Source organism: Bufo bufo, chromosome 11 (genome assembly GCF_905171765.1).
Source record: "Bufo bufo chromosome 11, aBufBuf1.1, whole genome shotgun sequence".
NCBI classification, from domain to species: Eukaryota; Metazoa; Chordata; class Amphibia; order Anura; family Bufonidae; genus Bufo; species Bufo bufo.
The window spans coordinates 91,413,011-91,426,829 of record NC_053399.1 but is presented as its reverse complement, the minus strand read 5'-3'; the positions used below and the strand labels follow the sequence as shown (position 1 = coordinate 91,426,829).

The window sequence follows — 13,819 nt, the reverse complement described above, 5'->3', positions numbered from 1 at the left end:
CTCTGTACTGTGACATCGCTGTGTTTATTATCTCTGTACTGTGACATCACTGTGTTTATTATCTCTGTACTGTGACATCACTGTGTTTATTATCTCTGCACTGTGACATCACTGTGTTTATTATCCCTATACTGTGACCTCACTGTGTTTATTATCCCTGTACTGTGACATCACTGTGTTTATTATCCCTGTACTGTAACATCACTGGGTTTATTATCCCTGTACTGTGACATCACTGTGTTTATTATCCCTGTACTGTGACATCACTGTGTTTATTATCCCTGTACTGTGACATCACTGTGTTTATTATCCCCATACTGTGACATCACTGTGTTTATTATCTCTGTACTGTGACATCACTGTGTTTATTATCTCTGTACTGTGACATCACTGTGTTTATTATCTCTGTACTGTGACATCACTGTGTTTATTATCCCTGTACTGTGACATCACTGTGTGTATTATCCCCGTGCTGTGACATCACTGTGTGTATTATCCCCGTGCTGTGACATCACTGTGTTTAGTATCCCCGTGCTGTGATATCACAGTGTGTATCATCCCTGTACTATGACATCACTGTGTGTATCATCCCCGTACTGTGACATCACTGTGTATATTATCCCTGTACTGTGACATCACTGTGTTTATTATCCCTGTGCTGTGACATCACTGTGTGTATTATCTCTGTACTGTGAAATCACTGTGTTTATTATCCCTGTACTGTGACATCACTGTGTGTATTATCTCTGTACTGTGACATCACTGTGTTTATTATCCCTGTGCTGTGACATCACTGTGTGTATTATCTCTGTACTGTGACATCACTGTGTTTATTATCCCTGTACTGTGACATCACTGTGTTTATTATCCCTGTACTATGACATCGCTGTGTGTATTATCTCTGTACTGTGACATCACTGTGTTTATTATCCCTGTACTGTGACATCACTGTGTTTATTATCCCTGTACTGTGACATCACTGTGTTTATTATCCCTGTACTGTGACATCACTGTGTTTATTATCTCTGTACTGTGACATCACTGTGTGTATTATCCCTGTACTGTGACATCACTGTGTTTATTATCCCTGTACTGTGACATCACTGTGTTTATTATCCCTGTACTGTACATTTTATCTGTGCTGTGATATCACTACACAATATCTTTGTGCTGTAACATCACTGTGTGCATTATCTCTGTGCACTGAGAGATCCCTTTGTGTATAATCTTACTATAGCGTCACAGAGTAGTGATATCACTATGTTCATTCTTATTGTACTGTGACATCACAATGTGCATTACTTAAGTGAAGAGCAGAGTCCAAAATAATCGTAAGCTTTTCATCTTACTGTTAAAGATGATAATGCTACCTAGAGTGGGGGCCCAATTCCTGGCTTTGCTATGGAGCCCCATGGCTGGGCTATTTTTACAGCTGTATTGTGCTGTCCGTTTTTGAGATCTGGCACAAGTTCTAAAAACTGCAGCACAACGCTTCGGTTTTGTCCCCATTCACTGTCAATCTGAACAAACTGGAAAGGAGCGCTCCAGAATGCATTTCGTTCCAGTTTGTTGCGTTCTCATGCCGGACAGAAAACCGTTGCAAGCAGCGGTTTTTTGTGTGCAGCATGGGAAACTGAAGAAGCCGGATCCGGCACCAAACACCATGTAGGTCCATGGTGCTGGGTCTTTTTTATTTACGGTAAATCTCTTATTTTTTATCTCCCTCGGTGCAGGTCATTTGTAAAGCAGTGAAGGATACTTCTATTGGTGGCAGTAGATCTGGGGTTACAACTACTACCTTTAGTTGCGATCATCTACCACCAGTATTGTCATGGTAGATGGGGATAAGAGGAACACCAAGTAAACAAACAGCAACAGGAAAACAGACTAGGCCCCAAAGCTAGGGAGGAGGGAATGGTAACTTCCTAACAATCTCTGAGCCTCTCCCTGACTGCTGACAGTATGAGCAAGTCCTGATGGTGAATAAACTCACACGCTGGAACCTAAGCCCTGCTGACACTGTCGCAAACCCTAACTTAGGGAGCGGGGAAAGAGACAGCCAGTACCTTCAACCGTGAAGGGACCAGCGTCTACCTGAGACCTAGAAGCAACACACGCACAAAGGAGAAAACAGGAGGACTTAGCTTGAGACGAGCGGGAAATCGAGGATCCACAAACAACCAGTATAGAACTCCAGAAGGAAAATATCAACTGCAAAGTCAGCAGTAAGAGGCAGACTTAAATAGAGCCTCTTAAACAGCTAATGAGCAGAACCTGTGGAGAGGTGGAATCCTGCCCACAACAACAAACAGAAAGGAAACACAGAAAGACCTGTCAGATAGACTCACGTGCTGCAAGTCTATCCGATCTTCTCAGATCCCTCACAGGGCAGGCAGTGACAAGTATACCCCCAAACTGGTACTTCTGCTAAGAGGTTTGATCTGGGGTAAACAGACAACCACCACCATCAGTGATGATCATCACAATCCAGTCCTGCTGTTCCCGATTACTCCTTAGGAGGACAACCCAGTATGCAGGAACCTGTCCCTAGACTGTCCCGGTCCCAATATGGATTAATCAGGAGATTTCCTTTAACGAGAAACCTTTCTACATGTTGTGTAGTCTGGAGGCATCTGACCTATGGGGTGGTCAGCCCTGATGTGCTGTTTTTTTTTCTGAGATAACCCCTCCCTAAAACTGTAGGCCAATCAGCCCTGTCCATGTCAGAGGGGGTCAGAGAAGGTCGACTAGTTCCTCATCCAATCAGGGGGGAGCAAGAACAGATTGGAGGACTGACGAAGGGGGTGGGGAGCAGGACAACCAGTTAGAGCAGGTGATCCTGCTACCATCCTCCCTGCACTGACAGCATCACATTGCCATTCACAGCAGACTGCAGTATTGGGATAAGGAGGATTGTATGGTATGGTCATGGTTTGTTGAAGAACATACACTCTGTGGGACACTGACCACTGTGTTAGGACACCCACAGAACACATCGCCCAAGTGCTGCTTAATCGTATTTCGCAACCTGAAAAAATTGTAGAAAACCAGCATTTATGTAGGTGCTGGAGTGATCGATTCTAGTGGTTTTATGGGATGTGAAAGAAGTGTGAAGTGTTAATATTTCCACTATGTTCTTGGAGGTCCTCTTCAGGTGCCAGACATCTTTTTAAGCGCTGGCTGGGAGGACACAGGTTCATTTACTAAAAAGAACAACAAAAAAATAAAGTTGAATACAAGTTGACATAAAAAGTTGCAAAAGTAAAATAAATAAATTTTTTATTAAATAAAAGTCATAATATAAAAAGTAAAAATGTTCAAAAGCAATAACTAAATTATGTTTAAATGAATATTTAGGCAAAAAAATAAAAAAAGGGTAACTATAGGGGATATGGAGGTTGCAGCTGCACCCGGGCGCTGACCTCATAAGAAGGGTCCCAGCTCAATAAATACCCTAGATAGCAATACCCTTTTAATTTACCCCTGGCTGGTTGGCAGTAAATACTGTACGGTAAACATTAGAAATGACATAGGCATTACATACCGCACTAATACCTCTCAGGCAATACTGTGCAAGTGCATCTACAGGTGAATATAGGGTTAAGATCACATAGCAATGAGGAAGGGAGGGGGGGGGGGGGGGGGGGGGGGGAGTGCAACGGACTGGAGAAATAGACAAGCCCGTACAGTCCCAGAGGGCAGCTAACCTGATCCTCATTTCACACACGGTTTGCTGTATTTAGCTTACGGATTAGGACAATTTCCTTTTTTTGCGTTTTTTTCCCCCTCTATGTCTTACAAGACCCATCATTTTGTTTTTCACTTTTCAGTCCACACCGCCTTACAAGGGCATATTTTTTGCAGGACAAGTTTTTAAGTTGCCACAAGCTAATTCTGGGGGTTGGTACGACTACAGACTACAAACATACCAAAATTTATATAGTTTTTATTTTAGTACTTTGAAAACAAAAATTTGCCATATTCTGACACCCATAACTTTATTTTATATTTCCATCTACAGAACTGTGTGAGGGTTTGTTTTGTGGCTATAGTTTTTAATAGTACCATTTTGGGGCATGTATGACTTTTTGATCACTTTTGTACAATTTTTTCCTGAGGGACAAAAGGTGAAGAAAAAAGTATAGAATTTTCTTTTTTGACTGCCAAAAAACATAATTTTTATATGTTAAAGAGGAAATTTTCAGATGCAGCAACACCTATTATATTTCTTTCAGTGTAATTTTTAGTCCCCTAAAAGGTCTTGAACATGCGATCATCTGATCGCTTGTACCATAGACTGCGAAAGAATGTTATTGCAGTCTATGGGATTTTTACTGGCTGCCTTCGGCACAATTCTGGAAGATAGCCCAGTATGTCAGCTCTGGAAGCCTTCACAAGCCCCCAGGCCAGCACAGTGATGGATTGGAGCTCTACGATTTTGCTGCTGGGGCTTTGATCAGTGGGCAGAGGGAGCCCCTTCCCTCAGTCTAACCCCACGGATGCCACGGTCAGTACTGATAGCGGCATCTGGGGAATTAAATGACCAGGATTCTCCGATCACAGTCATTGGAGCTGGATGCGGGCATCCATCTTCTCGTACAGGGATCAGCAACCTTCGGCACTCCAGCTGCTGCGAAACTACAACTCCCAGCATGCGATCATGCTCAGCTGTTCTCACAACTCCCATAGAAGTGAATGGAGCGTTTTGGGAGTTGTCGTTGAAAATCGGGAGTGCCGGAGGTTGCTGACCCCTGTTCTAGTGTCTAGCTATCTGTCTCATGGCCATCTATCCTCTCACATAAATTGACCATTACCTATGCCCATAAACTCCAAAGTTCTTCACCAGCCCCAAGTCCACATACTTTATAATGCGTGTGATGTCATACAATCTTTCCATGAACACCCTGAACGTTGTAAAAAAATAGCGGGTGACAGAATTCATGATGAGTGACTGGCAAAAAAAACATTTCTTGCCAACTGATGAGCAAAGTGTTGTGAGGTAATGCAGGATCCATGATGAAGGATGTATAACTAAGACAAAAAGGAAATAAAGACCCGATCCTCAAGGATCCACTTTGGTATATAGCTAAATAAAATGAAGATACAGGTCATGATCTTAAAAAGGAGTTGTCCACTTTAGGTATTCTCCCTTTGTTAGAAGTGCCCCCAAAAATAAGCTAATCACATTTAGTCTTGCTGCTGAAATCCCCTGTGATCACCCTTAATCTGTGGTGGAACTTGGCAGCAAGTGTTCAATTTTCCTACAGCACCACCACAGGGGATATTAGGTATTACACAGTGTCCACTGAAATCAAGGATCTATATATGTAATGCATAGCCATGCTGGGTCCTGCAGCCACTGTCCACTGTAGATAAAACATGAGGATCCTGGATGGGGCACCCAATCTTAACTTCCAGAGATCAGACAGCACCATAAAAAAAGATGCCACCACCATGTTTCTTGACAGATTCCACTGTGCGACACTACTGACTTCCTAGTCTTCTGATCTTCTCCACTTTCTTGTAGATAGTTAAGATGGTTGCACATGGGTGTTGCTATCCTTAAAATGAAAAAAGTTATACACGATCCATGGGGTGCTCCAGTAAGCATGTGGGAATAATATGCGGCCCCTGGGGCTTACACAAGGCAGCTCCAGCCTGGATATTGCAGCTTTGGTATGGAGAGGTGACCAATTTGTTCACATCAGCTGAACTTCTCCATAGTGGACGATGCTACGTTGCCACTTTCCGCGCTCCTGCATATTTTAACCATCACGTATAGATTGGTGGTGGATGTTGTAGAGTGGTGTACAATGTCTCAGCTTTGGTCCTTTTTGGGGAAGGCATTCCAATGTAGTGATCATTTTCCATATGGACTCTCTAGAAAATAGTGACAAGTTTAATAGAAAATTGTATAATCGTATGATCAGAGAGGGTCATATAAAAAAAACGATTGAACGTAATGGGCAGCTTTGATCAGATCCACATTTCAAGCTTAGAAGACAACAGGTGACCATACACATTATAGGCCGACAGCTCTCTCCCCCGATTCCCCAATACACATGCCAGCTGCTGCCGGTGGCTTAGCACTCAGAGAACAAATAGATCAGAAGTGTTGAAATCCTACTGCCTGTTCCTTATCTGCTGTCTCAGTAGAATCGGAAGGTCCACATATGCCTTAGATCGGGCATCCTCAAACTGCGGCCCTCCAGCTGTTGCAAAACTACAACTCCCAGCATGCCCGAACAGCCTACAGGTATCAGCCTACAGCAGGCCATTGTGGGAGTTGTAGTTTTACAACAGCAGGAGGGCCGCAGTTTGAGGATGCCTGCCTTAGATGGTCACTGGTCCCACCAAAATCAGAGATCTCTGCCTACATGTATCTTATGTGTTTGGTCAGCTTTAGGTGGTCATGAGAGCACTGAGGGTGACTTAACCTAGAGCCACGATACACTGTGATGAGCCCTGCACCTATATTAGCTGGACATGATCAGTAAATTATTTTAGTCTCTAGGTGTTATCATTGTAACTGACAGCAAACAGATTTTGAAAATGGTAAGACTTTGTAAAACAAAGAATGTCAGAGAACTCCGAAGTATCTCAACTGTCTCCTGATTGAAGATGTTGGGATAATGAAGAATTGGGCATGTTAAACTGGAATAGGGGACACAATAGCAAAAAAAAATTTAAAAAATGAAGCCTACTGATGTTGCCATCACAACCCACCATCCACAGAAAAGTCAGTCTAGATCCTTTAGTACTTTCCTTACCTTCATCCCATATGTTTTGGGGAGAGAAGAATTGTATGACCCTCTGACCATCTACATGTCACAGCTAAAGTTATTTAACTAAATCTATCAAATAAGTATAGACTTGGCTTCTAAAACAGAGTGAACTTCCTTGGGAATGAAGCATGCTGAAGTGCAACGGGCTCCACCATTTCCTCCATGGCCCCAGGAGATCACAAAGTCTTCCATCATCTTCATATTGACATCATATGTAGCCACACACCTGATGAAGGGTTTGCTCATACCCGAAACTTCGTGTTTTCTATGCACCCAAATTAAAGCAGTTGTCCTACGATGCATTACTGATAACCTATCCTCAGGATACCTCATCACAATATGATGGGTGGCTGTCCGACTTCCGGCACCCTCACTGATCAGCTGTTTGAAGAGACTGTGGGGCTCCTGGCCTCTTCCTAGACCAGTGACGTCATGGTCAATCGATCATATGGCCCAGGTGCAGTAAAATCCACTTCAAGTGAAGGGGGCTGAGATGCAATACCAAGCATAGCCACTATCCAATGGACGGCACAGTGCTTGGTAAGCTTCGAGGAGACCGTGGCGTTGGACACCCACCGATCACATGCTTATACTCTATCCTGAGGATAGGTCATCAGCATGAAACCCTTATACATATAACCCTTAAATCGCCTCAAGACTCACTGGAGAGCCGATCCATGCTATTCTTAGAAACCCATCATGCCTGATCCTTCTTTCTTCCCCTCAATGTCTGCTGCTGCAGGATGACCTAGAGACACTCCTACACATTAGCTTGTTGACTGATCTTTATGTCTGGCCTAGTTTCATCTAGTGTGTACGGTTAGTTTAACTTGTTAGGTGCCATTGCTATGACTGTAGCTCATGGGAGCTCTTCGCCACTTTATATACTCCATAGAGAAGAAGTATGGGGCTTCTTTAAGGGGATCCTATAGTATCTGCATAATTGGTCTACTCTTTGTGTTTGGCACTCTTGTTAGGATGTTATTCAGATCAGACTGTACTGCCAACTAAGAACAGCTCAAGGTTCTGGCAGGAGATTTTCTATTGTTCCATCCCTTATGTTCTTAAACAACTAGCAGGACTATTTCTATTCTAGGAAATAACATGGCCTGCAAGTGTTGTTGACTTGAATTTAGAGGTCTGGGTGATGATTTACAGTTCTGACCCGGTCTGCAGCAGGTTTTGGTATGGTATACAGTTCCAGCTATAGAGCTGTCACAACGCTGACCTGGGTACTGTGACCTCCTACTTTTTTTTACATTTTGTGTTAAAAACAGACTCCAAAGCATTTTCCAATTCGGCCCTTGTAAACGAACGCAAATAACTGATCTGCTCTTCTCAAGTTCAAAGGCGGACATCTGAGCTTCTAGCTCATTTACAGGATTGAGACTAACATTTCAAAGAAATGCCTTGATGTTCTGTCAATGGTTGTCAGATGTTCTTTAATTAAGATGGTGTTTACAGTATTAATGGGGTGTATCATGGCCAACCCTAGATGATGAGAAGAGTTAGCACCAAGCAGGAAAGTAGTTATAGTGATATAGTGAGTGCATTGCATCTAGGCCCTGGTTCCTCAGGGTCCCAAAGGCACCAGAATTATGTTGCTATGTATTATAAATAGCATCTGGTAGGTGAGATCCTGTTACAGGTTTGCATTATGACCCAGGAGCTTCAGGTTACACTTCTGGGACCAAGGGATGGTTCATAGAAATAAGCATACTTGTCAACTTCGTGCATGTGAAACCCAAGGCCATTTTCTTGGTCATCACTGTGGCCTTTTTCACAAGTTGTACTGCATTTTGCTGTTGACGCCCCATTTTAACCGATGTGGTGGAACCCCTTAAATGTGTGTTTAGACTCTGTGGTTGACTGATAACAACTGTCAACATAATGATGACCTAAAGCACAAATACATTGAATCCTCTCCTAAAAAACACCTCTTTGAGAAGACCACCCTTTTATCCAAACCAGATTTGTAGCTTTAAAATATACTATGGGTGGTCATCTCAAAGAGGCCCCACTGGGTGAGGTTGGTTTGACAAGGAGTAGATAATTACAGGCTGAGGTAGGCCTATACTATGGCAACAATAGTGGTCGTAACTTTAAACCGGCAGTCTGAACTTCTCTTCGACACCGTGGTCCCCCCCCCCCCCCCCCCTTAAATCAACATTAGAAGGTTTGAAGATCAGCCAGATTACTTGTCATAGACATGTACTAATCAGGAGCAACTACACTGTTTTTCAAGGTGATTTTCCAAGCATGTTCATGTCCAAAATTCCAGTGTGTAAACCCCCTCCATACATCTGGAAACAAGAGCCAAAGAACCCATGATTTATGCAGTCAGTAAGCTGGTCTGATGCTCATTATCGGCCAATTATATCCATATCCTGATATAAGGAAGTCTCTCTAATGAGAAATGCTCTGTATTAGAGTATGGGGGGGGGGGGGGGGAGTAGCTCATTGACACTTGTCTACAGTTCTTGTAGCTGAAGGGGTTTAGGATCTATATAAATTTCCAAAGATGACATCAACCAGAGCTTTGAAAGGGCTTTTTTGTCCTGGTCCAAGCTGAATGAATAGGGAAAGGAACAAAGACGAAGATCTCATGACACAAAGTTGATTGAGGTCCATCACATAGACAGTTCAAATTACAGCCCAAAGCCCGAGGCTGCACTACTGGGTTATTAGATGACATGTCTTCTTCTCATGAAGACCCTGTATTCAATCACCACCCACATCATTATATACATCCTAGGTGGCAGATATCGTGGACAGTGATGTGGAGGGCGAGTTTAATACACAATCATTCCTTGACAGCTCTTAAAAGAAATTTAACGCGGATATAGAATTAGTTAGTAGTGCAGCCGGGGCGGGAAGGGAGCTATTTGATGCACCATTGCCTTGACTTATGTTGGGAGAACAAAGAACCAAGGGAGTGTGATGGTGTCAGATCCTCCAGAACTTTTGAGAATGGCTCCGCCTGATTACATGACAAGCAGTACTGGGGAGGAAGCTGCACAGACATTACTGGAGGTAATGGGTGAGGTGTAACCAACTGAACACCATGAACAGAAAGTATGGATTAGCCCTTTGACTACCCTAGACCACCATGGATGCTGGCATCACCCTAACCCCTTCCATGAACCAGAATATCATGGATGCTAATAAAAACCATTACATTAACTGACACCTTCAGAGAGACTGGCATTAAAGGTTAAATCCCATTTTCAACATTTAATCTGTGGGACATCAAGAGAATGTATTGGCCAGAAAGGTACATGTCAATGGAGAGGTGGCAAGCAGCACTTTGTATAATTTCTAAGGGGATGTTGCCAAGTACCTTCAATGTACTAGACCAGCATACTAGCATGACCCCTTAACTATCCTAGACCACTAGACTACCATTAACTCTTATCCACCCAGGATAAAATGTAGTCACCACTAAGCCACCGGACTACCAGTGGTGCAGAGACCACCAGCTGTTTACAAAGTGCTTCAGTGCTCATGACCTAATGGCTGGAGATGCCGTAGGAGAAACACCTTCTCCTCCTAGGAGTGTGCTCATAACTGCAGAAGTGAGGCCCAACATCAAGTCCAAAGGGGCCTTCCTCAAGGTCCCTGAGGTAATTTAATATTGTCATCTGGTAAACAGAGTTTGGGAGTAAATTGCTGTCAGTTGAAATAACCTAAATGCCTAGTCCTAGCGTCACACAGCTGAGGAGCTGTTACACTGTAAGGCCTCTTGCACACGACCGTATAAGTTTTTCAGTATTTTGCAGTCTGCAAAAAACGGACCTGCAAAAAAATAGATGACGTCCGTGTGCATTCCGTTTTTTGCAGAACGGAACAGCTGTACCCTGATAGAACAGTATTATTCTTGACCTTTATGCGGACATGTTCTATCTTTAAACAGAATGGAAAAAACAGAAATACGGAAATGGAAGGCATACTGAGTACCTTCCATTTGTTTTGCGGATCCATTGAAATGAATGGTTCCGTATACGGAACGCAAAAAACGGAAAAAAGTTTGTGTGCAAGAGGCCTAACAGAGAGTGACTACAAAAAGTGCCTCTCTGGAGGACACAGAATATCCTTGTATTAACTGAACAGTCTATTGTTTTTAATGAGACCTGTAATACCCGATTCCTCCACAGGTGACACTGTAGGGAAAGTGAACACTTTACAGCCGGTTCAGACCTGAGCGTACTGAACGTACGCGCGATTGTACGGGAGTTTACAATCGCGCCGGCGGACAGAAGGGAACGCCCGTTGTCGCGCGTTCCCGGAAATCTATGTACTGGAACGCGCGACACTACGCCCCAAAGAATCTCCTGAACTTCTTGGGGCGTCGGGCGTTTTACAGCGCGATCGTACGCGCTGTAAAACGCCCAGGTGAGAACCATGCCGATAGGGAAGCATTGGTTTCTCCTTGTTGAGCGTTTTACAGCGCGTAGGAGCGCGCTGTAAAACGCTCAGTTCTGAACCGGCTGTTAAGGTTCCCCCACAGAGAAGGGAACAGCATTCACATGACAGCTGTTCTTTTCTATTTTTCAAAGCTGCTCACATGTTATTGCTCCAAATCCTCGCCATTGTCAAAATCTCTGCTTGCCTTTGGTAAATTGAAACATTCTTCATTTACATCCAGAGGCTGAAACACCTGCATGGCTTATGTTCCGATACAGTATTAGGAGCCCTGAAACCATCTTAGCAGCACGTCACCTGGACTGGCTTGCCGTTTCAGAATGTGATCTCTCACCTGATTGTCTTCCCGTTGACGTGTTGTCACCTCGATGTAGTGCATTTCTGTATTTCTACTTTCTGCGGGTTCTGCTTTAAGAAAAAAACAAAAAAATGTTTAGGGTTATGGTAGGAGCATCATAAAAAACTTAAAGGAAACAAGCTTCAGACTAGTTTTGGAGGTCTTTATGAAGCACACCATAGGGACCCTCAGCAGTTCTTCTGAACTGAACATATATCACTGTAGAACCCTGTAGTTATCCATTTTAGGTTCAGTAGGACCTCGGGGGCGAGGTGGTCTTTTGCCTGATTTGCATATGGCAAACATTGTATTCAATGTACCCATTTAGTAAGTCAGGGTCCTCTCCAAGATGTAATTGGATACATTATAACAGTAATGGCAGGGTTGACTACCTATGTCACTGGCCTGTGGCTAGATACCCTGTATTGTTGGGTATGTCCAAGTCAGCATGGACTGAACCAAGGACAAGAAAAAACAAACAAACTAGAATCGGGAAATGCAGAAACTAAACAACATGGTACAAAGCATACACCATATGAAAGAAACAGGGCAAAATACTTTAACACCCCTCTTGGACAATCCACTTACTCAGGTATAATGGCCAGGTTGGCATTCACCTTTAAACCCTCCCTCTCAGCCGATGTTGATCCATGGTCTTATCTACTGGGCAACGCTCACCTGCTTTTCAGCTTAGCTTCACTTGCGCACAGCAACATCATACCGGAGTCTTAGGCACAGTTTTTTTAATCCACCTTCTAGACTATCAAAGGCTCAGGCACCTCCTCCATCTGTCACCTATGTTTTATTTTGCAGCTCTGGTTGTTCTCTTTGGCTCCTATGTAGAAGCACAAGCTCACTGGGAAGATATAGTCAACCCAACCACCATTGAGAAAAATCAAAGATTATTAGGTACTAGCTGCCCAAAGACTGTGGCAATTGAGCCTCAATAAAGTAGGAGGACATTGCAGAATTGTATTGTTACTAGAGTCCCAGGAGAGTGAAAAATCAGCAACGGCCCTTAATTTACAAGAATTGGTAAGATGCATCACATGATGAGCAAATTCCATCAGGCAGGAGAACCACTATAATTAATGACATGCAGCTAGAGCCTGGTTAGATGTCCTGCAGAAGTGAAATCACAAGCTTAAGCAGGCCACACACTGGAGATTTTGGACGGCCAATGGTAGATATCTGACAAAAAGCTGATGTGTTGGATTTTTTAGTTTTTTGGTGGGTCACCCCTCTGCAAGCATCAGCACTGTGCTTACAGCAGTGAGGAAATCTGCCCTGCCCTACCCTCCGACCAAGAAATGCCTTCTCGGCTCTTCTTCTCATTGGGTTGCCAGAAGGTGGCGGATGATTTATCCCTAGTTCTGGCCTCTGGGCATCACCTGATGATAGTATTCCCCTTAGCAGATATTCTATTGTGATTGGCGTTACCTCGACTATGAGCTCTCGTTTCTGTCCTCCGTTTTTCCCTCTGACTACTTGTATTACTCTTGGATTTCCACCTGGTTCCTGAGGTCCCATATGGCATTTACCTTGGCATGTCCTGTCTACACGATTTCTACATCGGTTACCTCTGCTGACCACCCATTGTTGACTTCTGCTTGGATTCTGATCTCGCTTCTGCTATGCCTCCATCCCCACCCGAAATTACTCAGTCATAGTTGTGGTTGGTAAGTTTAGTATACCAGCTTTTCATGACAACTCATGACAGAAATTGAACTCTGACATGGAATTTGTCAGTAGCGCAGCCAAGGAAGCCCATCTGATCCCATTGCCTATACTCATGTTGGGAGAACCAAGGGAGTGTGATGGTGTGCGATCCTCCATATCTTTTACTTATTGACCAGATAGTATTTTTGAGAATCTCTCAACCCGATTAGCCCTTTCAATAGCCTAGACCACCAGGGATGCTGGCATCACCCACTTCATTACCCTAACCCCTTCCATGATCATCAAGGATTCTGATGAAAACTCTTACATTAACCTAGATCATCAGAGCCTGACATTAAAGGGTCATTCCTATTTTCATCTATTATCTGGGACATCAAGACCAACATGTATGCTAGCATAAACCCCTTCACTATCCTGGACCACTAGACTACCATTAACTCTTAGTCATCCAGAAAACGGCCGTCCGAGCACCCTAATGTGCTACCAGCTTTAGGCCAGAGATCAGAAAAGACCAAGTATAAAGGACACCAAGTAGTAGAAGCAGGAGCTACAAATACTGTATGTGCCACCATACAGATCTCTCTGGTTCAGATCC

At 43.6% G+C, this 13,819-nt stretch overlaps 1 protein-coding gene across 5 annotated transcripts in view; it reads right to left on the bottom strand.

Annotated features, from left to right (window-relative positions):
* Positions 1-4,091: 4,091 nt before the first annotated feature.
* The window catches only part of LOC120981656 (CD48 antigen-like), a 31,209-nt gene continuing 21,481 nt past the window's right edge, over positions 4,092-13,819 (bottom strand). For 2 of the 5 annotated variants that reach the window (XM_040411252.1, XM_040411254.1), the window contains 2 exons: positions 11,542-11,615; positions 4,092-5,880 (listed from right to left, as the gene is read on the bottom strand). In XM_040411252.1, coding sequence (XP_040267186.1) covers positions 5,773-5,880; positions 11,542-11,615 — 182 coding nt within the window. In that variant the 3' untranslated portion in view covers positions 4,092-5,772. Of the gene's footprint in view, positions 5,881-11,541; positions 11,616-12,779; position 13,819 lie in introns of those variants that run through there. The other 3 variants (XM_040411253.1, XM_040411255.1, XM_040411256.1) reach the window with 2 other exon arrangements.